Below are 27,850 nucleotides of genomic sequence, written 5' to 3'. Positions count from 1 at the left end.
TTCCCTGTTCACCTCCCAGATTAACTCATTCTGTGCTTCGTGTCTTTCATATTTTCCATTCATTTATCTCTGCCTTTTGGCTAATTTTCTCAGAATCGCCTTCTAGTCCTTTAATTCTCTCTTCAAAAGTAATCTGTTTTACGTTACCTGAGGTTTTAACTTGATGACTGTATGATTCAAAACTCAGGTCTTTATAGTTTGCTCATGCTTCTTCTTTATATGTGTTGTCTTTAGGCTTGCTGTTCTTCCAGAGTTATCTCAGTAGAAATTTACTTTTGTGTTTTGGTCTGCAATTTATTAGCTTTGATTTCTTTGTCAAACTGATTATATTCGTTTTCTGTTTTTCAGGAATGTTCTGAATTTTTCCAACTAAATGGTTGATGGTCCTGGCCTCCTTGCTTTCAGTACTGTGATTCTTTCAACCATTTTCTTGAAATTTTAAGACCACTTCTGTCTCTCCCTTCCCTCCCTCTGTTCCTCCCCCAACCCCACCTTTCGTAACAATTATTTGTTTCTTGGAATCTCTTAGGCTAGTCCTGTAGTTTTCCCCTTTGACCTATTAAGTATTATGTTACTGGATTCCTAATTAATGATTATTCTTGCTTTTAATATATATATATTTATATATACTATTATATATGTTTATATATCATATATATTAATTTAAGAGTTTGATGCCTTTCTTCACAGTTTGGATTATTTTATGTTTTGTTTGTTTGTTTGTTTAGAGATAGTCTTGCTCTGTTGCCCAAGCTGGAGTATAGTGGCGTGATCTCAGCTCACTGCACCCTCCATCTCCCAAGTTCAAGAGATTCTCCTGCCTCAGCCTCCCAAGTAGCTGGGACTACAGGCACGCACCCACATCTAGCTAATTTTTGTACTTTTAGTAGAGAAAGGGTTTTGCCTTGTTGGCCAGGCTGGTCTCAAACTCCTGGCCTCAGGTTATCCACCTGCCTCAGCCTCCCAAAGTGCTGGGATTACAGGAATGAGCCATTGCACGTGGCCTATTTTTTTTTTATGTTATCTTTGTTGAGTTTTGACATCTAGGTTTTGCTAGCTTCTTAAAGTAATTTAGAAGATATATAAGTATATATATGAATATATATATAAAATCACCTGTTACTAATTGATATTTTAATTACATTTTCTTTAAGGGATGAGGGGAGCCAATGGCTGTAGTTTTTTTTTGTGCCATAGCTCCCCTTCATGTCCTTCCATAGCAGTTTGTCTGCATTTATATTTTAACATGGGCATCTTCTAGGATTTTTTAAAAAAAATTCTCAGTCTTTTTTTTGGAGAAGGAGTTTTGCCATTTGTAAAGTCACTAAAAATGATCAGTTATTTACTAAGCTTGCTTGGCTGTAATAGCTGTGGTCTACTGAAGAGATTAAAACAGGAGAGGAGATCTTTTAGTAACTTTCTTGAAGTTTTTAGTTTTGTTTTTAATCTTTTCATCTCCCTTTTAGGATTGTGGTAACAGGTTTTTCTTTTTTTTCCAAGAAGATGTTTTAACTATGTACCTACCGTTAGCTTTTCAGTATCTTATTCTACTTTTTAATATATCTCTATTTTATAAGAGTTATCAAAGTTCTTTCTCTGACTCTTCTGGAGATTCTGAAAGACTTTCTCTCCCAAACACGTTCTTTAAAATTCCAACAAGGGTCATTGTGACTTTTGTTTATTCTTCGGATATAAAATTACTCTTCTTTGGGGAGATAAAAAACCTGACTTCCAGACACTTATGGTCTGGCCCCACTATACCTAGCCAATATTATCATTTTCTTTTACTTTTTTTTGAGACGAAGTCTTGCTCTTGTCACCCAGGCTGGAGTGCAGTGGCGCAGTCTCGGCTCACTGCAACCTCCGCCTCCCGGGTTCCAGTGATTCTCCTGCCTCAGCCTCCTGGGTAGCTGGGATTACAGGCACACGCCACCACGCCCGGCTAATTTTTGTATTTTTAGTAGAGACGGGGTTTCACCGTGTTGGCCAGCTGGTCTCGAACTCCTGACCTCAAGTGATCCACCCGCCTCGTCCTCCCAAAGTGCTGGGATTACAGGTGTGAGCCACCACTCCCAGCCCAATCTTAACCGTTTTTTATACCCCAGCAAGAAAATTTTATTCTAATCAGCTCATTCTCTTCATTTCTCATCTCTGATTATTTTCCCCCACTTTCTCTCTCCCATCCTTTGAGAGAAATAGTTCTTTATGCTAACTGCATATGAGTTTTTATGGAACATTGAAAAAAAAAGGGGAGTGTGGGTAATATTGTCCTGAATTTACTGGACCTAAGAAAGAATCACTGAACTAGGATGACCTGTTTTCTTTCCTACCCTATTCTGAAACCAGCTTAAATCTTCAGCTTTAATTGCATACCTATTATGACTAAGACACCAAAATAAATCATGAGGGGACAAAAAAAGAAAATGTTTCTGATCTTAAAGTAGCTAATAGACATGGAAAACATAATCAACTTTATGTTATCAAATTATGACTTAGAAAACAGTTTTGCCCAGTTGATCAGTGAACACATCATAGAGGGATGCTCTAAGGAAAGATCCATCCTGGACAATGTGGCAAAACCCCATCTCTACTAAAAATACAAAAATTAGCCAGGTGTGCTGCTGCGTGCCTGTAGTCCCAACTACTTGGGAGTCTGGGGTGGGAGGATTGATGCCAGGGAGGCTGAGGCTGCAGTAAACCAAGATTGTGCCACTGCACTCCAGCCTGGGAGACGGAAACCCTGTTTTAAAAATAAATAAAGTATTCATTTTTTTTTTAAACAAATATATGTTTGCTTATTGTATGCTAGGCACTGTTCTAGGCTCTGGGGATAAATCAGAAAAAATAAGACAAAAACCCATGCCCTCCTGGACTTTATTCTGTTGGGGAGTGGGAAGACACACACCAATAACAAAATGAACACGTAAAATATATATAGTAAGGTGGTCACATATGCTACGGAACAAATAAAATTAACAAAGGGCATAGAAGCTGACTCTGTGCCTTTAAGGAATGGGAGGGATAGAGCCTTTCTAAATGAGAAGGTAAGAGAATGCTTCATTGATAAGGTGACATTGGGATAAAGAGATGAATGAACTTGGTAAGACAGCAAACTTTATAGAAATCTTAGGGGAAGAGCATTCCAGGCGAAGGAATAGTAAATTCACAAGTCCTGCACTGGGAGTATACTTGGCACGTTCAGTTAGGCCAAGTGTGATTGGAGAGGGATGAGTGACGGGAGAACAATAAGAAATGAAGCTAGACAAATAGCAGAGGGCCAGGTCATGGCTTTGGTGATTTTTAGTGGGGAAGCCAGTGGAGGGTTTTGAGCAAGAGAATGACATGTGATCTGCAGTTATAGTTTTGTTTTTGAGATGGGGTTCACTCTGTTGCCTAGGTTGGGGTGGCGCGATCACAGCTCATTGCAGCCTCAACTTCCCAGGCTCAAGCAATCCTCCCACCTCAGCCTCTGGGACCACAGGCACACACCACCACGTCTGGCTATTTTTTTTTTTTTTTTTTTTGTAGAGACAGGGTCCTACTATGTTGCGATCCTCCCGTCTCAGCCTCCCAAAGTGCTGAGATTACAGGCGTGAGCCACCATGCACGGCCTGCAGTTATAGTTTTTGAAGAATAGCCACTGTGCCATTCTAGGCATGAAATAGGAGAGGCCATTTCAGAAACTCTTGTTAATAAACTAACAGAGAAATGAAGGTGGCTTAGACCAGGGTGGTAAAGGTAGAGAAGGTGACTAATATCTACATATATTTTGATTTGGAGATGGATTGAAATGGATTGTCAGATGTGAGAAAAGAGTCAAGGATGATGCTGAAGTTTTTGGTTTACTCAAAGAATGGAGCTTATTTTCTGAGGTAAAGAGACTAGGAAAAACAGGTTTTGTGGGGGTGATGGGGGAGATCAGAAGTTAGTCTTTGAACATGTTAAGTTTGAAATGCCTATTAGGTATACTAGTAGACATATTCAGCAGGCAGTTAGGAATCTGGTGTTGAGAGGAAAAGGTAGAGTTGGATTTTAAATTTTGGGCTTCATCAGTTCATAGTTGGCATATAAAGATACAAGATTGGATGAGATCACCTAGGGAGTAAGTGTAGCTTGACAAAAGAAGCCATCTGACACTTTTTCGAGATATGAAAAATTAGCAAAGGCATCATGAAAGAAAACATTGAAATACCTGACTGGAAAAACAATTTGGAACCTCTATCATTGCTTCTCAGACTTTAATATGCATATGAATCATTTTGTTAAAGTTCAGTAGATCTGAGATGGAGCTTGAGCTTCTGCTGTGTGTTTTGTTTGTTTGTTTGTTTTTTGGTGTTTTTTTTTTTTTTTTTTTTGGCAGGTTGTGGGGCGGCGGTAGAAACTGAGTCTCACTATGTTGCCCAGGCCGGAGTGTAGTGGTGCACTCATGGCTCACCGCAGCCTCAACCTCCTGGGCTCAGGTAATCCTCCCACATCAGCCTTCTGAGTACCTGGGACTACAGGCATGCACCACCATGCCCGGCTAATTTTTGTATTTTTTATGGAGATGGGGTTTTGCTATGTTGCCCAGGCTGGTTGTGAACTCCTGGGCTCAAGCAATCCACCTGCCTCGGCCTCCCAGAGTGTTGGGATTACAGATGTGAGCCACTATGCTAGGCCAGCTTCTGCTGTTCTCACAGTCTTTCAGAAGATGCTGCTGCTTCTGGTCTGTGGACCCACACTTTGAGTAGCAAGACTTTATATGACAAGAGTCATGAAAAACAATTGAAAGACCTTAACATTTGTAGAAGAATAAAGATTAATATCCAGAATAAAGACCATCTATAAATGAATATGGAAAAAACAAACAACTCAATAGAATAAAAGGGAGTACAGTATAGGGAATTTTCCAAAATCTCAAATGGCCAGTAAGCATAAAAAGTGCTCAACTTTGTAAGAAATACAAATTAAAACATGATTGCCTTTTCCCTTTCAGACTGGCAAAAGTTTAGAAGTGTGATTGTGCTGGGTGTTGGTGAGATTGTGGGGAAAAGAGTGGACTTATACCCTGCAGATAGGGACTTGACTTGATACATTTCTTCTTTTGGAAGACCATTTGGCATATTTATTAAATTTTAAAATAGGTATATCCTTCAATCCTGGAATCCTATACCTAGATACCAAAAAATAAAACTTGCGCTTTTACTCTGAAAAGCAGTTCAGAACTATTTGTTGGAGTATTGTTTGATGTTGAGGAAATGGAATAATCTAAATGTCCTTTAGTAAGGAAATTATTAAATAAACCAAGAGATTTGGAACTCTTTTTTTCATTTATTTCCCAGTACATTTAAAAATTTATATCTGACATTTTTTCATTATAACTTTGAATAGTTTAAAAGGCCATAATTTCTACTGTGTGTTATATTTATGTTAAATACATTTTTTGGACAAGCCTTAAAGCTGCAGATTTAGATCATTCAACTTAGAAATAGAATCTTCCGTATAACCTAATAGCCAGTTCTCACTATCAAACCAGACAAATTGGACTGTTATTCTTTTTTATTAAGAAAAAAACCTGATTACTTATTTATCTTAAAACAGATATACTAATATGTGCCTTTTAATAACCACTAAACTTCTGGATTCTAGTCTGGCTGGCTGGATAGATGGGTAAGGCTTGGAGCCTTGCCACAAATTTGTTTCATTGATAAAATATGGTCCTGCTCTTAATTTTCCCCCCTTTTCTCTCAAGGAATTTCCCTATTTAATTGTCTATTTGTTAGGTACTTTGGAATTTATACGTCTCAGAATGGTGCATCTTAGTAGTATTTGAGGTGGAAAAGAACTTTGCCTTTCTTTTATAAAGTGGAAAATAATTATTTTAAAAGAGGAAGTAGACAAGGAGAACCAGTTCTTAAGCAGATCAATCAGGGAGCATACAGATAAAACTTGAGGATCTGGAAATTCTCTTAAAATTGTCTATGCCCACCTAACCCCTGGATACCACTGAAGTTTAGGGACTGTTGAAATAAGCAGTGCAATGCTATGAAATGAATGCTATATAACCATTAGGGAGTAAAATATATGCATATTGACGTGGAGAGACTTCTGAGACATTACTCCATGAAAAAAGCAAGTGTTAAAAGTATTTTATATATAGTATTTAATTATATATGTACATTTCATATATGTATGTCTTAATGTTTTTTCCATGAGTAAAAGGGAGACATGGAAGGCTGCTCACCAAACCATAAACAGAACTTAACCTTTTTGAAAGGGGGCCTGGGAATGTGAGGAAGATGAAGAGAAATTTCATGGTTTATTCTGAATATTCATGTATTATTTGAATCTTTTATAGTTGAGAATACGTTGTATTACTAGTGTAGAAGAAAATTTAAAGATGTTTCATAATAAAAGATAAAAACCACTGTACTAAATGATCTCTAAGCTCAAAATTTGAGGAACACTGGCAGTTACTGTGATGTAGTTGTCTACGTTAAAATATTTCTAATTCATATACTAAGTGATTTTTATTTAAATTCTTTTGAAATATTTTTTAGGTGTGGAATATCAAACAAATGATTAAGTTGACACAGGAACATATAGAGGCCCTACTGGACAAATTTGGTGGGGAGCATAATCCACCATCAATATATCTGGAGGTAAGCTTTTGAGTATCATATCTAGCAACTTTGAAAAAAAAAATGAACTTATAAAAACATTTGTACTGATAATCTTGATTATTTTAGGAGGTGGGATTAGGAATAGATTTGGGAAGAGAGAATTAGCTTTGCCTGTATTATACTTCTTAATCTTGTTTTGTGTCACTTGTTATAATAAACATGTATTTTATAATTTAGAAAACATCAGAACTAAGGGGGAAGTGATATAAATTTCAAGGTATTACTCTGAATTAAATTTTTATTTTTATTTTTATTTTATTTATTTTTTTTTGAGACGGAGTCTCGCTCTGTCGCCCAGGCTGGAGTGCAGTGACACAATCTCAGCTCACTACAACCTCCACCTCCCAGCTTCAGACGATTGTCCTGCCTCAGCCTCCTGAGCAGCTGGGACTACAGGCGCACATTACCACGTCCGCCTAATTTTTTCTATTTTTAGTAGAGATGGGGTTTCACCATATTGGCCAGGCTGGTCTCGAACTGACTTTGTGATCCACCCACTTGGCCTCCCAAAGTGCTAGGATTACAGGTGTGAGCCACTGTGCCCAGCCAATTTTTTTTTTTTTTTTTTTTTTAAAGAGAAAGCACAGTTTTGGAGCTCAGCAAACCAGTTACCATATTGGAAAATGGGGTAATTTTTTAAAATATTTTTTCCAGAATGAGTTTCCCCAAAATTGGTTTCTGCTTCCTTATAGGTAAAATTTGTAATTTTTAAATAGCTCAACATTGTTTAGCTTTACTGTTTAATAATGCCTTGAGGTTTGTGTCAAGCCTTGAGCATAATTGTAAATTTATATTCATTAATCCTATGAGTTAGTAGGTGCTGTTATAATCACAGATGAGCTTTCTTAGCATTAGTTTTCTTAAGTAGTCAGTCAGACTCCACAGCCAACAAGGTGTTACAGAATCTAGGTGGTAAGGCTCTACAGCCCACACTGCTCACTACTACCCTACACACCCTTTCTTTATAAAAGCTGGCTCAGCTGTCATCACTAGTGAGGCAAGGAGATAGAGAACTCTAAATTAGAAATGATCAGGTTGCCACTTGGCTCCAAATACCAGAGATTTTTAAGCACAGATTGAAAGACTTCTGAGCTAAATTTGTAACTTAGTAATTTAATTACTTTTTGAAGGGCAAGTTAAGTCTTAAGGATTTTATGAGAAAGTTAAGTTTATATTTCTGAAGTAAACTTGGAAGTTTGGAAATAACAGCTAATATGCTGTTTTCTTTCTCCTCTTCTTCATGTGGCTCATCCCATATCACACTCCTAGTTAATATCAAAGCTAGGACTAGAATTCTTATTTCTCATTACTAGTTAGTGTACTTCCTAATAGCCTGTGCTATCTTCTATACATATATTATTAGGAGGCTGATCAAAGGTGTCATAAGGAAGCAAGTACTGCTAATGAGAATGGCAATTTTTTATTAATCAGAATTAGACAATATAACCAGCAGTTTTTCTTCCAACCATTTCTATGTCTTGGAGACTTTGAACCCATGCTGAGATGTAATTCATTTGCATCAATAGCTATGTCCCCACTATAGCAGTGATTCACTGCCCCCTCCTCACATAACTCTTCAGGCTTTTTACTATTTGAAGACTGATCACTAACAACAAACCTTAGAGCCTCTTATTCTGTGCCCAGTACTGTGTTAAATGTATTTTATTGCTTAACTCATTTCTTATAGTTACTTTGAGCAAGATACGAGGTACTGGATATTTTTGTTATTCCCATTTTACAAGTGAAAAAACAGAGAGGTTAAGTAACTTAACTAAGGTGACACTGCTAGTTAGGAAAGAAGGCAGATATCTAAGTCAGAAATCTGTGTTCTTGATCTCTATCTTATTCTGCCTTTATCATGACATTGTCTCGCTCTTTCCCCACCCACCCCCCAGACAGCTTTTCTTATTTGGGCTAAATATTTCTATTCCCTTCAGCCATTCTTAGTAACATAATTTATGGACCTTTTATTAGATACAGTCTTTTTGGTTTGTTCTTTTAGAATTAGACACACAAAATTGAACTACTTATTAAAATTAAATCTGAGTAGGACAGCATACATCAGACCATAACTCACAGGTTATATTATTAGCTTGTGGTAAAACAGATTCTTATCTTGGGGACTTGTGGTATACAATGTGTGTGTATTATGTGTATGTAGTATGCAAAGGTATGCATATACACATGTACATACACACACACTGAAGGCAGCAGTATAATATAATAATTACGATGAGCCATGGAGTCATACAGACTCCATGTTTGAATCCCAACTCTGGCTTAGGTTCTGTACTCAAGATATCCAGCCTTCTTATACCCCACCTCATTAGTAAAGTGGGAATAATATCACATCTTGGGTAAGTTAAGGATTAATTGAGTTTATAATTATGAAATAACATAGTTCCTGATTCAAATATTACGAATTCTATAAATAGTTGATTTATCTTGTACTGCTCTAGGCCTTGGGGAATAGCAATTGTCTGTCTTTTTTTTTTTTCCCCCTGAGATGGAGTCTTGCTGTCTCCCGGGCTGGAGTGCAGTGGCACGATCTTGGCTCACTGCAACCTCCACCTCCCGGGTTCAAGCAATTTTCCTACCTCAGCCTCCCAAGTAGGTGGGATTACAGGCATGCACCACCATACCCAGCTAATTTTTGTGTTTTTAGTAGAGACAGGGTTTCAGCATGTTGGCCAGTCTGGTCTCAAACTCCTGACCTCAGGTGATCTGCCCCCCTTGGCCTCTCACAGTGCTGGGATTACAGGCGTGAGCCACCGTGCCTGGCCGGGAATAGCAATTTTTTTAAAAATGGCCAACAATCTCCGCCTTTTTAAGCTTATATTTTAATGAGGGGATGGATATATAGACAATGAACATATAAATGAGTTTTAGAACATTGCACTTATCACCATTTTATTTTTTTATTTTTTCTTGAGATGGAGTCTCGCTCTGTTGCCCAGTCTGGCATGCAGTAGCACGATCTCAGCTCACTGCAGCCTCCTCTCCTGGGTTCAAGTGATTCTCCTGCGTCAGCCTCTCAAGTAGCTGGGATTACAGGTGTGCACTACGACTCCCGACTAATTTTTGTATTTTTAGTGGAGACAGGTTTCACCATGTTGGCCAGGCTTGTCTCAAACTCCTGACCTGAAGTCATCCACCTGCCTCGGCCTCCCTGAGTGCTAGGATTATAGGCGTGAGCCACCATGCCTGGCCATCACCATTTTATATACTATGAATGGACTCTAACCAGCCCAAGAGAAAAGACCTGTACATACTGATATTTAAAGGCCCATCAGTGAAGAGCTAGATCTACTGATTACTCACTGAGACCCACCGTTCTGCAGGTTTCTCATCTGCCATTTAAGATTCCTTAACACTTTTTTTTTTATTGGGGTAAAATATGCCTAACAAAATTTACCACTTTAACCATTTTTAAGTATATGGTTCTGTGGCATTAAGTCCATTCATGTTTTTGTGTATCCTTCACCACCATCCATTTCTAGAAATTTTATCATCCAAAACTGAAACTCTCTAGCCTTTAAACACTAAATCTCTATTTCCTTCTTTCTCTAGTTCGTAGCAACCACCATTCTACTTTCTGTCTCTATGATCTATGAATTGGACTACTCTAGGAACTTCATGTTAATGGAATCATATAATATTTGTCCTTTTGTGACTGGCTTATTTCATTTAGCTTAATGTCTTTGAGGTTTATCCATGTTGCAACAAGGATAATGCATATATCAAAATTTTTTTCCTTTTTAAGGCTGAATAATAATCCATTCATTGTATGTATTTACCATATTTTGATTATCCATTCATCCATCAGTGGACACTTGGGTTGCTTCTACATTTTGGCTGTTATCAATAATGCTGTGAACATGGGTGTACGAGTATCTGAGTTCCTTTTACTTCTTTGGGGTATATACCAGGAGTAGAATTGCAGGATCACATGGTGATTTTATGATTATTTTTTCTGGAGTTGCCACACCTTTTTCTGTAGCACCTGCCCTGTTTTATATTCCTACTGGCATCGCATGGGGTTCTAATTTTTTACATCCTTACCAACACTTATTATTTTCGGTTGATTAAAAAAACCATAGCCTAGGCTGAGCGCGGTGGCTCACACCTGTAATGCCAGCACTTTGGGAGGCTAAGGTGGGCGGATCACGAGGTCAGGAGTTTGAGACCAGCCTGACTAACATGATGAAATCCTGTCTCTACTAAAAAATACAAAAATTTCAGGTGTGTGTAGTGGTGCACACCTGTAATCCCAGCAATTCAGGAGGCTGAGGCAGGAGAATCGCTTGAATCCAGGAGAAGAGGTTGCAGTGAGCCGAGATCATGCCACTGCACTCCAACCTGGGGGACAGAATAAGACTCCGTCTCAAACAAAACAAAACAAAACAAAACAAGGCAAAACAAAAAAAACATAGCCTCATGTGCGTGAAGTGATACCTTATTATGGTGCTGATTTCATTTTCCTGATGACTAACAATGTTGAGCCTTTTATTATGTGCTTATTGGCCATTTGTATATCTTTTTTGAGAAATGTCTGATTTAAGTTCTTGGTCCATTTTTTAATTGGATTGGTTTTTTTGTTCTTGTTATTGAGCGTAGTTCTTTATATATTCTAGATATCAGTTCTTATTGGATATTTAATTTGCAAATATTTTTCCCATTGTGTGGGTTCCCTTTTTACTCTGCTTATAGTTTTTTAGTCCAAATTATCTATTTTTCTTTTTGTTGCTCTTGCCTTTGATATCATATCCAAGAAATCATCACCAAATCCAATGCCATGACATTCTTCTCCCAAATGCTCTTGCATTTGGGTCTTTGATCCATTTTGAGTTAATTTTTATATGATGTAAGGTAAGGGTCCAACTTCGTTCTTTTGCATATGGATACCCAGTTTTCTCAGCATCATTTGTGGAAAAGACTGAATGGCCTTGGCACCCTTGTCGAAAACCATTTGACTATATATGCAAGAGTTTATTTCTGGGCTTTCTATTCCATTGGTCTATATGTCTGTCTTTATGCTGTCATCATACTGTTTTGATTACCCTAGCTTTGTGTAGTAAGTTTTGAAATCAGGAAATGTGAGTTCTCCAACTTTGTTCTTTTTCAAAATTGTTTTGGCTATTCAGGATCCCTTGAGATTCCTTTTTTTTTTTTGAGATGGAGTCTCACTTTGTCACCCAGGTTGGAGTACAGTGGTGTGATCTTGGCTCACTGCAACCCACCTCCCAGGTTCAAGTGATTCTCGTGCCTCAGCCTCCTGAGTAGCTGGGATTACAGGCACCTGCCACCATGCCTACCTTTTGTATTTTTAGTGGAGACGGAGTTTCACCATGTTGACCAGGCCAATCTCGAACTCCTGACCTCAAGTGATCCACCTGCCTTGGCTTCCCAAAGTGGTGGGATTACAGGTGCAAGCCACTGTGCTCGGCCTCCATGTGAATTTTATAAAGGATGTTTCTCTTTCTACAAATAGGTCATCAGGATTTTGATAGGGATTGGATTGAATCTGTAGATTGCTTTGGTTAATACCGATATCTTAAGAATTCTTAACTCTGAAATATGAGTGAACAGTTAAGAATAACCAGATATTTAAAGAAAGCTGTCAACAGGAAAGACAGCAGCAGAAATGGTCAACAGAAACTCAGAAACAGTGCAGAAAACAGAATAAAACTTAAAAATAACTATAATTAGCATCAGAGATAAGATCTATTAGTCCTGTCTTGCTTTGTAGCAATACTAAAGAAGCAAAAGTAACAGAGAACAAGAAAGACCTCTTGGAAATTAAAAATACAATAGCCAGAAATTTATTTTTATTTTTATTTTTTTTAATTTTCTTTTTAATTCTCAGCAAGGCAAGTTACGTCTATAGAAGGGTGCGCCCTTACAGATGGAGCAATGGTGAGCGCACACTTGGACAAGGGAGGGGAAGGGGTTCTTATCCCATATGCATGTGGCTCTTGCTGCTGTGTCATTCCCCTGTTGGCTAGGGTTAGACTGCACAGGCTAAACTAATTCCGATTAATAACTAGAATTTTTAAATTTTTATTATTATTTTTCTTTTTTTGAGATGGAGTCTTGCTCTGTCACCCAGGCTGGAGTGCAGTGGTGCGATCTCGGCTCACTTCAAGCTCCACCTCCCGGGTTCACGCCATTCTCCTGCCTCAGCCTCCCGAGTAGCTGGGACTACAGGCGCCCGCCACCACGCCCAGCTAATTTTGTTTTTGTATTTTTAGTAGAGACTGGGTTTCACTGTGTTAGCCAAGATGGTCTCGATCTCCTGACCTCGTGATCCGCCCGCCTCAGCCTCCCAAAGTGCTGGGATTATAGGCATGAGTCACTGTGCCCAGCCCAGAAATTTTTAAAAATATATGTATATACAGACATATAGGTATGTACATGTGTATATATGTATGTGTTGTATATATATAAATAAATGTTGAAAAATAAATATTGGAAGATAAATGTTCTAGAAAGCAGAGTAAAAGCAGAGAGATGGGAAATTTTAGAGGAAACATGAGAAAAATTAAGGAATAAATCCCAATCCATAAAAATTATAAATGCGTTTAACTGCAAGAAACAGAACCCTTCAAGAATAAGTTTCTGGAACAAATAGGGATTTTCATTTCCTTTCACATAGCAAGAAGCATAGAGGTAAATTATTGTAAGACTAGTTCTACACAGCTCAGTTGTCAGATACTTGGTTGAATCGCTATAGTCCCTTTAGCTTTCTGTCAAGACCACAGCAGATTTTTAAGATCTTTCCCTCATACAACTCCTCAAAGCAGAAAGCAGAGAACAGAGAAGTTCTCTTGTATACTAAGCTCTTGCTAGGAAGAAAATCTTTCTCAAAAATCCTCTATAACTCTTCCTTTTATATCTCATTGACTAGAATGAGGTCACATATCACCCCTATACCAGTGACTATGCTTACATTTCCTGAAGTAAGAGTCTAATAAGTCAAAAATTTCCAGTGTTCACAGTTTTTCTTCAGATTAGTTTGTATGCTGTCAAGTAGAAGTTGTGCTATGATTATTTTATTCTATAACATTTCAACAGAAACCCCTTTTAAGTTTCTATAGGAAGATAAATCTTCAACTACTTATTCTTGCTTCTTCTCTTCATTGTAGCAAAACAGAGAAATTGGTTACACCACCATCAGAAATCCTCTTGATTTTCTTTTTCCCACGTACTAATTTATTTAAAAGCCATCTTTTCAGTTCTAGATGTTCTCCTACTGGCAGATAACAGTTAACATTCTATTGATTCCCTTGATGATAACTACAGTGAAATACGAGATACAGTACTCTAAAGAATTTCAAATTTGTCTTCTCAGTTGATCTTTGGTTCCCTTTTTTCTACCATCATCCAAAGGAAGAAAAGATAAATTTACTCTGAAAAGTTGTTCCCCAGAGTTTCTTCATTTCCTCTCAGTGTTTGCATATTCATTTATCCAACAAATTATTGGAATGCCTTCTATGTGTAAGATATAATGCTAGATGCTTTTCTAGTAGTAGATTCTTCTTTCTGTACTTGATTTATTGGAGCCCAGAGATGAAGGGATACTGTCTCTGTAATCACCCTACAGCTGAGTCCTAACTACTTCAGAATTTATGGTTGAATCCTACAGTCCCCTGTAGACTGATGAAGACAGTAACAGCTCCTGACATTTACTGAGTACTTACTATGTATCAGGTACTAATCATATATTAGTTCATTTAATCTTCAGCCTACCCTTTGAGTTACACTTAACTATTCTCATTTTCATTTTATAAATGAAGCAATTCAGGCACAGAGGGATTTAATAATATGGCCAAGGTTACACAACTTGTAAATGGTAGCCAAGGTTTGAATCCCAGACATTCTGAATTTACAGCCCATGCGTTTAATCACCGTATCATTCTTACGCTTGGCAGCCTTTCTGATTTTTAGTCTATATAGAACCTAGAATAATACAGAGGCATTGTGTCAAACCCTTCAATGAAATGAATACTGGAAGCTGGATGCTTCCTGTGGAATGCAGAACAGTCCATTATATATCATTTATGGGCAGTTTGTAAGATTTCATTGTATCTTGTGAGAGTAAGAATAATTAGACTAAATTTAATTAACTAAATGATAAAAAATAAAATTTTTATTTCGCTGCTTTTTCTCATTACATTGAAATTAAATAGATCCTTAGATTTTTTCCCTTCTATTTTAATTGAGAAATAATTCACATACTATACGATTAACTTTTTAAAACTGTGTAATTCAGTGGTTTTTACTATATTCACCACTGTCTTATTCCAAAACATTTTTATCACTCCCCAAAAGAAACCCTTTATGCATTGGTAGTCATTCCCTGCAGCCCCTGACAACCACTGATCTACTTTTTGCCTTTATGGATTTGCTGGTTGAAATATTTCATATAAATAGAATTATATTATGTGGCCTTTTGTGACTGGCTGCTTTTACTTAATGTAATGTTTCCAAAGTTTGTTTATGTAGTAGTATGTATCAGTACTTCATTTCTTGTTATGGCTGAATATTTCATCATACACATATATCATGTTTTGTTTATCCATTCATCAACTGATGAACATTTGGGCTACTTATATGTTTTTGCCATTATGAATAATGCCACCATGAACATTCACGTGCAAGTTTTTGTGTAGATATATTTTCATTTTTCCTGGCTGTATGCCTAGGAATAGAATTGCTGGGTCTTGTGGTAACTCTGTTTTACACTTTGAGGAACTAACTGCCAGACAGTTTTTCAAAGTTGCTGCACTATTTTGTATTCCTAACAGCAATGTATGAGGGTTACAGTTTCTCTCCATCCTCATCAACACTTGTTATTATCTATTTGTTTTTTTAATTAAAGCCATCTTAGTAGGTGTGAATTGGTATTTCATTTGGTTTTGATTTGCAGTTTCCTAATGACTAATAATATAGAACATCTTTTCATGTTCTTGTTAGCCATTTGTATATCTTCTTTGGAGAAATGTCTATTCAAATCCTTTGCCCACTTAAAAAAACTGGGTTTGTCCTTTTATTACTGAGTTGTAAGAGTTCTTTAGGCCAGGCATGGTGGCTCACACCTGTAATCCCAGCACTTTGGGAGGCTGAGGTGGATGGATCACTTGAGTCCAGGAGTTCGAGATCAGCCTAGGCAACATGGCGAAACCCTGTCTCTACAAAAAATACAAAAATTATCCAGGCGTGGTGGTGCATGCCTGTAGTCCCACCTGCCCGGGAGGCTGAGATGGGAGGATCGCTTGAGCCTGGGAGGTGGAAGTTGCAGTGAGCCAAGATGGCAGAGTCACCCAGGCTGGAATGCAGGGGCGCCATCTTGACTGACTGCAACCTCCACCTCCTAGGCTCAAGCCATCCTCCCACCTCAGCCTCCCGGGCAGCTGGGACTACAGGCATGCGTCACTGTGCCCGGATAATTTTTGTATTTTTTGTAGAGATGGGGATTTGCCATGTTGCCCAGGCTGGTCTCGAACACCTGGACTCAAGCGATCCTCCCGCCTTGGCCTCCCAAAGTGCTGGGATTACAAGTGTGAGCCACCGCACCTGGCCAGGAGTTCTTTATATATTCTAGATAGTAGATCCATGACTTGCAAATATTTTCTCCCATTCTGTGGTATTTTTTCCCACTCTTTCAATTTTGTCTTTTGAAGTACAAAAGTTTAAATGTGGATGGAATTCCAATTTATCTATTTTCTGTGGTTGCTATGCTTTTGGTGTATCATATATGAGAGACCATTGCCTAATCAAAGGTCAGGATGATTTACTCCTGTGTTTTTTTCCTAAGAGTTTTATAGTATTAGTTATATAGCCAAAACAGGTTTAGTTGCTTGCTGCCTGCAGAGTCCAATTAGTAAGAGCAAAGTCTAGTATAAAGTGACTTTTTTATTCCAAAGTTAGCTTAAAGGAAGAAGACGTACAGGCTTCCTGCCTTAAGGGTACTGCTTCCCTGTTGGAGCAGAAAGTGGGTGCTTTTAAAGAAGGTGCCTACACGGGGGCAGAAATGAGCGGGTGGAAGATCTGCATATTCCCTTCGGTGCCTTCTCTCTCAGGCAGTCAAGTTGGTGGCTTCATGGGCAAAAATACCTCAGAGGTGGCTGAAAACTCTAGCAGTCTTACTTTTGGTTGTAGATCAACTGTTACCTCTTGAGGCAACCTCCTGACGGGTGAGAGTTCCACTCAGGATTGTCTAAGCACATAATTAGATGAACTTGCCTTGTAGGGAATGTCTGGTGAAAAGGAGATAAAAGGCCATAATTGCATTTCTTTTATTCTTTTATCTTTTTCTTTTTGAAACAGAATCTCATTCTGTCACTCAGGTTGGAGTGTAGTGGCATGATCTTGGCTCATTGCAGCCTCTACCTCCTGGGCTCAGGCGATCCTCCCGCTTCAGCCTCCTGGGTGGCTGGGACTATATGTGCATGCCACCATGCCCAGCCAAGTTTCATATTTTTTGTAGAGATGGGGTTTCACCATGTTGCCCAGGCTAGCCTCAAACTCCTGGGCTCAAGTGATCTGCCTGCCTTGGCCTCCCAAAGTACTGGGATTACTGGTGTGAGCCACCACCCCTGGCATATAATTGCATTTCTAAAGAGCTAAGTAGGAAGTGGGGAGGAGGAGGAAAGAAAAAAATTTAATTAAACTTTTTCTTAGAAAAATGAGGGTGCTCAATTATATAATAGATATGTGACCCATTTTGTTTTGTTTTTAATTTTTGTAAAGATGGAGTCTATGTTGCCCAGTCAGGTCTTGAACTCCTGGCCTCGAGTGATCCTCCAGCGTTGACCTCCCAAAGAGCTGGGATTGCAGGCGTGAGCCAACATGCCTGGCCTATTTCGAGTTAGTTTTTGGATATGTTGTGAGGTAGTAGCCCAACTTCATTCTTCTGTGTGTGGATATTCAGTTGTACCAGCGCCAGTTGTTGAAGAGACCATTCTTTCTCCATTGAATTGTCTTGCTGGCTTTGTAAAAAAAAAAATCAATTGACTGTAAATGTAAGGTTTTATTTCTTGTTCTATTGAGAAATAATTCACATACTATATTATTCACTTTTTTTAAAGTGCGTAATTCAGTGGTTCTTAGTGTATTTACACAATGGACAACTGTCACCACTATCTGATTCTAAAATATTTTTATCATTCCCACAAAGAAACCCTTCATGCATTGGAAGTCATTCCCTCCAGCCCCTGACAACCACTGATCTACTTTTTGCCTTTATGGATTTACTAGTTGTACCTTGTTCTTTTCTGTTCTATGTGTGTGTTCTTATTCCAAAATTATTACGCTGTCTTGATTACTATAGTTTTATAGTTAAGTTTTGGAATCAGGAAGTATAAGTCCTCCAACTTCTTTTTTCTTTTATAAGATTGTTTTGATAATTTCAAGTCCGTTGTATTTCCATATGAATTTTAAGATCAGCTTGTCAGTTTCTACAAAAAAGAATTGAGATTTTGAGAAGGATTGCATTGAATCTGTAGATCAACTTGGAAAGCGTTGTCATTTTAATGATATTAAGTCTTCTTAGATTCTTTTTTTTTTTTTTGAGATGGAGTCTTGCTCTCGTTGCCAGGCTGGAGTGCAGTGGCGTGATCTCAACTCACTGCAACCTCCGCCTCCCAGGTTATCAATTATTACTAATACAAATATTTATTGGATTTTTGCTATGTGGTAGTCTCTACAATAATTTGTTTTACTTGTATTATCTCATTTAATCCTCACAAAATTATTTTGAAGTTGAGAAAAATTTGCCATATAAAGAAGAGTATGATAAAATATTCTAAAGGAGATAAAGAGAAAGGATACCTCTTCTGGATTTTAACAAAGAGAGCTTAGAATTAGACTTTTTGAAAAATATTTAGAGTTTTGATGAGAAGGAATAGGGTTTTTGAAAAATTGTCTCCTGAAGAAGTGGTATCTGGTATCTGCAGCATCTTGAATAACCAAAAGAAATGGTGGTGGTGGTTGTGGTTGAGGTTTGCACATATGTTGGAGTGGCTTGCTCATATTAGTAGAGTGAGAAAACAGAGGAAAAGGGAAAAGTAGATGATATGAGAGAAAACTGAGGGAATGGTAGACTAAGGCCCTAAACACCCAATATTAGCACTGAAGTGAGAGTAGAAGAAGAATGGGGAAAGATATGGAGAATTATGTAGATAAAGAAGTAGAGTAAACTTTTCATTTGATGACTTTGATCTTCAGAGTGGATTTGAAGGTAATGTTATTTTCAGAGTGAATTAAAAGTTGAAGGATGAAGTTAAGATCCAGAGAAGAATTAGGAAGACTGGAATAACTGTTTTGACTATAATATGATGTTAAAAACAAGCATGATTTTCAGGCAGTAGTGTGAAGGACCAGGCAAATCTAAGTTCCATAAATTGATCATAGAACTAATTAGACCAGTTTTATTATTTTCTCCAACAGTGTGTGGTAACCTGACAGGAAAAAATAGAACAATTGAATGGTCAGACTTACCCAAAATTTGTATCTGGCAAGCTAGTTGATAAAATAACAAGAATTAGCCAGAAAATCTTAAGATATCACCAATGGCATTGTTGTAGTTGTGAGCCGCAAAGTATGTGAAGGAAGACAACAATGGCCAAATCTTAGCAACTGTTTGAGAGATTAATGTTGACCTTGAACAGATTAATGTAATGAGATAGACATTTAAGAAGTTGGGATAAGTATGTGTGCCCCAGGGGTGCGTGAGGTTCTAAATCGAGATCTTTTCATCATTTTTATTGCTTTTGTAAAGACTGTGATGCTTCTCCAGGTCTTAAAGGTAGAATGGAAATAAATGCTTTTAGAGGTGAGAGGTTTAGAGAAATCTATGGCAGTGTTAAAAGAGTAATTGAAGTTCATATTGAATGCAGCAAGGGCAGTAGGTAAAATGAGCCAGGGGCCTTGGTAGATTGCAGCTTTGAGGATAGGGACAGATGGAATAAGTAGATGTTTTGTACTTAACAAGAGGAAAAGCTATTGATAGATGTGGTGAAGTGATAGTTTATAATCTGTCATGGAGGGATCAGTATACTTTCAAAAATTAAAGCTAACATTTTGGTAAGGAAATATGTTTGGAAAATTGTTCTGTTCATTACTTTTCCTAAGGTTTATTTTGTCTAGTAACTGTACTTGCTCAGGTGATAGTAAATAAGAATATTTTATCCATGCAGGAGGAACCTTTGTGTTCCAGACTGCATTTATGTGATCTTCAAAGAGTAGGAATTGTGTTTGTCTTATGTGTGGTTGTAGTCTGAGCCCTAACAGTGCCAAGCACATGTATCAGTATATATTTACTGAGTGATTGAAGGCTCAATAAGTAAATTTTATTGAGAGAAGTATGCTAAAGTAATTAGGCCTTGGTACTGAAAGCTAAACCAAATTGTAGCTCAGAAAATTTGGAATCTACCTGTTTATAATGCCCTCATCTACTATGAAACAGGGTCTGGGTAGGGCAACTAGCAGGCTGTAAACAAAGAAGACCTTTTGATGAAGTTTAAATCTCTTACCTCAGTAGCTCTTGTTACTATTCCCCGCCCCCCTTATTTGTTCGAAAGTATGTGGTAAGATGCAGCATAGCAGGGTCCTGTGGCCCTTATTGAAATGAAATTTCTCTTTCATTCTCCTCTACATTTTATAATTCTCCCTTCCTCCCTTACATTCAGACTTGATAGCATGGCGTATATACTCTCTACAATCTATTCCCTTTCACCTTTTCAGCCTTATTGTTTCTCTACCTATTTTTCATTTAAATTTCTTTCTTTCCTTTTTAAGAAAACAGGGATGCTGCTAAAGCTTCATTTAAATTTCACAAACATATATTGATCTTTTGCTATGTCCCAGGTATTGTATGACATTGAGCTATACCAATCTATAGTTTTTCATGTGTCTTAAACTTTCTCGCCTTTGTTACAGAAAAAACAAACTCTTTGTTACAGAATTTTTCCCATATAGAGGACTCCTTCCTCCCTGCTTTCTTCATCCATCTAAATGCCAACCTTTCAAGGCTGTCCTCCTTCCTCATTATTACTTTGTGTCAAGAATATTGTTTATTTCTCATGTACAGCAGTTACACAAATAAAAATACACCCATCCTACTCCACTGCCCAACAGTAAACTCCTTGAGAGACGGGAAAGGCCATTTTAAAATATTTGCTTCTCTCTTTCATAAATGTTTGTAGTATTGCATCTATTTGAGATGGTAGGTAGAAATAGTAGAGCATGGTGTGAGTGAGGGGATTACCAATGCCTAAAAGAACTATGGACTTGTATATTCCAATTCGTTCAATGTCATTCTGTTCTTTTAAAATTTGATATCTTGTATGGTTGCTTGACTTTATAGCCTTCATCAAATGAAACTTCTAGGAAGATACTCTGATGGATAGTAGCCCCATAATTTCTTGGCTGTAGGGTATAAGCCACATTTTCAAATACAATTCTGTTTTTTTTTTTTTCTTTTTTCACAAGGCTTACAGCTTTGCATACTAGTTCCAATCTCTAAGCAGCATTAGGTGGGGAAAGAAGTCATCAAACAGCCATACTGAGAAGAATAAAGTATTTTAACTGATAACTATTCCAGAAAGAATGTGGCAGTTACACATCTTCTAAACCCTATTAAGGAGGTTTTGGTACTAACAGTGAGATCTGGTACTGTGTCCTAAATTTTGGGGGTTTTTTTGGACAAATCCTTAATACCTCATGTCCTTTTCAACTTCTTTTTCTGTTGAGAGAGAGAGAATGAATGGAATTCATATGCCTACAACTTTTCCGGGCCAAAATAATTCTTTTAATGGGAGGAACACTTTTCCTTGATACAATGTTTTATCTTACGTTAGACATGATTTGGAAGGTAAATATAAGTGGACCAGAAAATTGGAAATACTGTGCTTTTTTATTATTCATGGACCATCTAGATATCACATATGTATAGGTCAAATTTATCAGGTGTAATATAGTGTAGTGTCTAATAACAAAGAATTTATCAATTTAAAGGTGAAAGTATTTATAGTATTTCTGGCACTTATTTTGTAATTTGAAACTTAAAACCCTATCAACTGGTGAAAAGATTATAATCAAAGGCTAAAATTTTATATTCTCTTTTGTTAATGTCAGGACAAAGTCCGGATTGAATATAAGTCTGCTTTATTTTATAGGCCTATGAAGAATACACCAGCAAGCTAGATGCACTCCAACAAAGAGAACAACAGTTATTGGAATCTCTGGGGAACGGAACTGATTTTTCTGTTTCTAGCTCTGCATCAATGGATACCGTTACATCTTCTTCCTCTTCTAGCCTTTCAGTGCTACCTTCATCTCTTTCAGTTTTTCAAAATCCCACAGATGTGGCACGGAGCAACCCCAAGTCACCACAAAAACCTATCGTTAGAGTCTTCCTGCCCAACAAACAGAGGACAGTGGTGAGTCAGTTTTAATATCACCATTTTGCTGTTTCTTTGTATTTTTCAGACAGATCAGTTGTTGAAAATTAATATATTATTACTTCATACTCAAAGGTCATGCAAATAGAGGCATCCATGTCATACAGGAATGAAAAATATATAATTATTTGGTGGCAAAGTCTATATTCCTTAACGGAAATAAATGGTATTGTCTCTAGTGTTGGATTTGACATTTAAACCTGTCTGCCAAACTTGAACCACAGTCATGTCTAAGCACTAGTTTAAAATAAATCAGGATTTTAAGACTTGAGCTTGTTCATTATCTAATGTGTGTCAGGTAAGACTCATTCTTCACCCTTGAGAAATCTCCTTTCTGAGTTATATTATCAGATGTTGAACGTTCAGTGTGATTGATATGTTTCCCCTCATCTACTTCATTTTTGGTTGTTGAATATTAGTATTACCATTGGAACAGCGTACCCTGTAACATTTGAAGCATTTAAAGAGAAATCTGTGGAATTATTGTGGGTGGTCTATAATCCTTAAGTGCAACGAATATTGTTAGTAGACTTAATAAGTAACCCATCTGTATACATCACTACTTTTTAAATGTCTATGGTTACTTTTGACAATAAAAATTCCAAATACAACTGAAGTCAAAATTTTTCATTTTTTTTCTCTGACAACAGAAATCAAAAGTGCAATTGGTCATTGTTTAATGTTCCAAAAATTCCTTTCTGACTTGAAAAAAAAATGTTATTATAGAGGCATTTTACTTTCAGAAGTTAAGAATTCCTGCATATGAGTTTAGAAAACTAATGGAGTTACGAGTTACCAGCCTGTAAGTTTTTATCTTAGGAAATATGGCTTTCTAAAGGCATCATTTATTGTCAGGGAATAAAAAGTAATAAAATAAAAAGTCATACTTTTTCTGCCCTTTTTCCATGTACAGACAAAAGTTGGTTGTAAAAAATAGACTCTAATTTTTCATTGTACAGAATTACAAATCAATTTGTAAAACAAATCCAGTTCTCCTACCCTTTCTCTTTATTCTGTTGGGTAGAATAAAATTAAAATTATTTTTCCCACATTAAGATGGGGAATTACTAAGCATATCTTTCCAGGGATGCCCCACTTAAAAGGGGAATATCAACATATGAATTATCTGTAAATAGATAATCTTCGAAGCAGCCTAACAAAACTGGCAAACATCCCATCCCCAGTAGATCTTAAATTAATTCTTTATTGTCTGTATTCATGAGCAGAAAGTAGGAAATGTGTTCTTCAGTCCCAGGCGTTTCCCTTCTCTTCATCACGGTATTGTTCCTTCCAGGTTCCACTCAACTTAGTAATTTTGTGAGTTTCTGTATACAAATGTAAAATTGGGGTTGTTGGAGCCTTTCAAATTTCTCAACCTAATGATTAAGTTTAACTAGCCTCCGGCCGGGCACAGTGGCTTGCGCCTGTAATCCCAGCACTTTGGAAGGCTGAGGCGGGCAGATCACGAGGTCAGGAGGTCAGGAGATCGAGACAGTCCTGGCTAACACACGGTGAAACCTTGGCTCTACTAAAAATACAAAAAGATTAGCGGGGCGTGGTGGTGGGTGCCTGTAGTCCCAGCTAATTTGGAGGCTGAGGCAGGATAGTGCTGTGAACCCGGGAGGCGGAGCTTGCAGTGAGCCGAGATCGCGCCACTGCACTCCAGCCTGGGCGACAGAGCGAGACTCCATCTCAAAAAAAAAAAAAGGTTTAACTAGCCTCCTCATATTTATGAGAGAGGCCAAGAGAAATTTACAAGTATCACTAAAGCTTATAATTTCCCTTTTAAAAAGAAATAAAAACAACTGAGACTCTTCAAAGATGTAAAATGATAAATGAATAACTATTAGGCAATTGACTAGGCTTACCTTAATTATCCTGGCTAGGCTTAGATTAAATAAGTAACTTGTTCTTGTCCGTCATACTCCCAGTTTAACAATTCGTATTCAATACTCAGAAAAACTGTATATCGTGAACTTAAAAGGCCTTATGAATCATCAGTAAATGGGTTTGTGGTATTAAACTCTTTCAAGAACGTTATTTTGCCATTCTCTCTTTTATCTGAATCTGTTAACCCTTTTCTTAACTACCTCTTTTCCTCTCCTTTTCTTCCCTCAATTCTTATTAACATTAACAGTTACTATTTGAGCATTTGCCATGCTGTGTTCCAAGTTCTGTGCTAAGGACTTTACATACATCTTCTCAGCCAGGATAATTCACATTCTAAGTAAAATTGTTTGTGGTAGTGAATGACAGTTCCTCTATCAAAATACATGTTTCTGTTTGTCCTGAACACTCAGGAACAAAGGGCAGTAGAACCTACTAGCAGCAAATGAAATCAAGTACCAAGAATGAGATTATGTTTTTTAAAGTGGACTTAGATTTGTAGTCCAAGATAGCACACTAAACACTTGCCTTTATATCTTTGTTCCTTTCCAGAAATTTCATTGAAATGGTAGTAAAGATATGTAAAAAGAATAATAAAACAGGATAGGATTCTGTCAGAGAACTAGAAATTTTTAAGAATTCCTGGAAGATGGAAAATATATGAATGGTTACTTAAATAAGCCAAAATAGAAAACCAAACAAAATACTAGGAGCTAGATTCTTACATGAAGGGAGCCATTCTTAGCAAAATCCTGATGAAGCAGATAGCATAGTCAGCAGATTACAAAGAAGTGGATTTGCCTCTTGGGTAGTCGTCAGAGTAATTAGTCGAAGGTCTTGCTCTGGCAGGAAGACAAAGTCATGTGTCTTCATAAATCGAGCTGGTGATGTAAATATGAATATTTTGAAGGTGTGTGTTAGTTGTGAGTCCTGTGGAGAACCAAAACAAACCTCAACTAAAAACACTGAAATTCTGAATTCAAAAAAAATTTTTTAAAGGTCATGGCCTGATATTTTTAGACATCTGATAATGGGTTGCTGAGTCCTGAGTCCCCAGTATAACCTTACATTGCACATGTCCATAGAGATGTGAATGTTGCCTCCTGGAGTTGTACAACAAGGGGATCCTGTTAGTTCCTCTTCTGTATATATGGAACAAATAATTTATAGCATTTATTCCATGAAAAAGCTCTAAAAGTCGTTTTCTAAACAAAATTTCTGCCTGGAGAGTTCTATGTGACTGCTGTGTGTGTTCAAATGGTGGAACTGAACATCAGATGTCCCTGAACCTCAGAGAAATCCAGTGGGGTAAAAAGTAAACGTTAATCTACCGAGGAGTAAAATAATACTCTGCTTCCATCTGGAATATACCAGACTTCTTCTCACGTCTATACCCATTAGTAATCTGTTTGGAAAACAAACTGCTTTCCCCTACTATACTGTCAACACAACAAATTTTTGTGACTAGATGTGTGGGGGTGTTTTTCCCCACCAAGCAATCTCCAGTTCTCTGTAGATAATCAACTGGGTGTCTCTACCCAATTGTCTGCAATTGTTGTTAAGTTGCCTTCAATTTAACTCAATTCTGACACTATCTACCCAGCTATAGCATAGACCCCACAGGTTAAGAGCTCAGTCCCACAAGACTGTCCCCCTCTTGAGATGCTAGTCCCAAGTTCCAGGTTGTGACTTACACTTCTGACCAGCTGGCTATAAATCAAGGATTCCCACATCTTCTAATCTTTGATCATTTGCTAGAATAGCTCACAGAACTTCAAGAAACACTTAACATTTACTGGTTTGCTATAAAGGATGTTACAAGAGGTAAAAGACGAACAGCCAGATGGAAGAAATGCATAGGGAAAGGTATGTGGGAAGGGATGCAGAGCTTCTGTGCTCTCTTTAGGAGCATCACCTTCCACTACCTCCAAATGTTCAGCACCCTGGAAGCTCTAGGAACATTGCATTTCAGTGATTTTTATGGAAGCTTCATCATATAGGTGTGATATTTACTAGGTCAATCTCCACGACCTCCCCACTTCTCAGAGGTTGGTGGATGGGGCTGAAAGTTCACATTATGGCTTGGTCTTTCTTTTGACCACCTTCCATTCAGGAACCCACCAAAAGTCACCTCGTTAGAACAAAAGATGCTCCTACCACCTAGGAAATTCCAAGGGAATCAGAGCTCTGTGTCAGGAACCAAGGTCAAAGACAAATATGAGAACAAAAGATGCGCCTGGCACCCTGATCACTCAGGAAATTACAAGAGTTTTAGGAGCTCTGTGCCTAGAACTGGGGTTGGAGGCCAAAGGGTTGAAGACCAAAATATATATTATTATAAACCACAATATCAGAGTTTGTCAACATAATAAACCACTTGCCATTTGTTGGACCTATACAACTGTACAGGATTAAGTCCACACCAAATCAACCTAATTTTTATTTATAAATATGACTAGAACACCAAGAGCAACAGAGAAAACTCAAGAAAAGAAAGCAACTAGAAGATGTAAAAATATTATAGCTCAGGATGTACTTCATTCTTGAAGCCAAATCAGTTTGATATAAAAATTGAGTCATTCAGAGGACCACAGAGTTTGTGAAAATTGAAAGTATGATTGTTGACTTTTTTTAAACAGAAAGGCCAAACATTAGGATAGCTAGAGTTAATAAGTATTTTGGAAAGTAAAGCTAAAGACATACCTTTTAAGATATGAGATAAAGTGGGCAAATATGAGAAAAAAGATAAGAGACATGGAGAGAGCAAAAGTTCCAACTTCTGTTTAATAAAGAAGCAAACAAAAATAGGGGGAAGATGTATTCACAGACATAATACAGGAAAATTTTCCTGTGTTAAACAAAAACCAGCCTTCAGATAGATAGGGGCAACTGACTGTCAACAGGAAAACAAAAACAGAGATTGACCTGGATACTTGCTGTATAATTCGAAAGTTGAAAGAGAACCTTTTCAGAAAGATAAACTGGTAATCTACGGGAGAATGAAAACTGGATCATTTTCTCATTGGCAAACTGAGGGCTAGAAGGCAGTGGACCAGGGCCATTAAAGATCTGATGGAAGTTAATAGCCAAGCTAATATTAAAAGTAAGACACTTTGGGTATCTAGGGACTGAAAATTATTTCAGTAGAATATAATAGGTATCTAGAAATAGATCCCAGAATTTCAGAAAATGTAATATGAAAAAAATGGTTCAATCAGTAAGAAGAAGGTGAATTATTTAATTTTTGGTGCTGGCATATGTGGAAGAAAATAAAATTGGGCCCACATCTTAGACTGCTTACAAAAGTAAATTCTATCAGAATCAAGAGATTAAATACCAAAAAAAAAAAAAAAGTAAATCTTTCCAGAAAAATCTAGTAGGCTGCATGTAAAATCTAGGAGTTGAGGTCACTATCTTAATCAAAACTTAATTGGCTCAAAAGCTGTAGGAGACAGATGGATTAAATACAATTTTGAAATTATGTATGCCCCCCCCCCACAAAAAAAAAACCTTAACAGAGTCAATAGTCTGTATAAATTTGGAAACAGCATTGGTGCCCAGATACCAAGAAGTAAATAGTCTTCTGAATATACAAAAAACACTTGAAAATTGGCAAGAAAAAGACAAAACCCAGCAGAAAAATAGGGAAAAGATATAAATAGGCAGTTCGTATAAGATGAAATCCAAATTAACAGTAAAGCATGTGAACACTGTTCAGATGCAGTCAGTCAGTTGTGAGTGTACAAATTAAAACTATGAGATCATTTCATCTGTCTGGCAAAATATAAATTATTATTGGCAGGGGTGTAGTGAGAAAACTGCTCCCTTAGTTAAGGA

The 27,850-nt window shown here is 37.4% G+C and overlaps 1 protein-coding gene across 3 annotated transcripts in view; it reads left to right on the top strand.

Annotated features, from left to right (window-relative positions):
• BRAF (B-Raf proto-oncogene, serine/threonine kinase) overlaps window positions 1–27,850 on the top strand; it is a 203,600-nt gene that overhangs the window by 67,638 nt on the left and 108,112 nt on the right. For all 3 annotated transcript variants that reach the window (XM_008965952.4, XM_034965106.4, XM_034965107.3), the window contains exons 2-3: window positions 6,540–6,641; window positions 21,842–22,105. In XM_008965952.4, the coding sequence (XP_008964200.1) occupies window positions 6,540–6,641; window positions 21,842–22,105 (366 nt within the window). The remainder of the gene's footprint in view (window positions 1–6,539; window positions 6,642–21,841; window positions 22,106–27,850) is intronic.

The sequence above is a fragment of the Pan paniscus genome, chromosome 6, assembly GCF_029289425.2.
Source record: "Pan paniscus chromosome 6, NHGRI_mPanPan1-v2.0_pri, whole genome shotgun sequence".
Lineage (NCBI taxonomy): Eukaryota > Metazoa > Chordata > Mammalia > Primates > Hominidae > Pan > Pan paniscus.
This window is presented reverse-complemented; position numbering and strand designations above follow the sequence as displayed.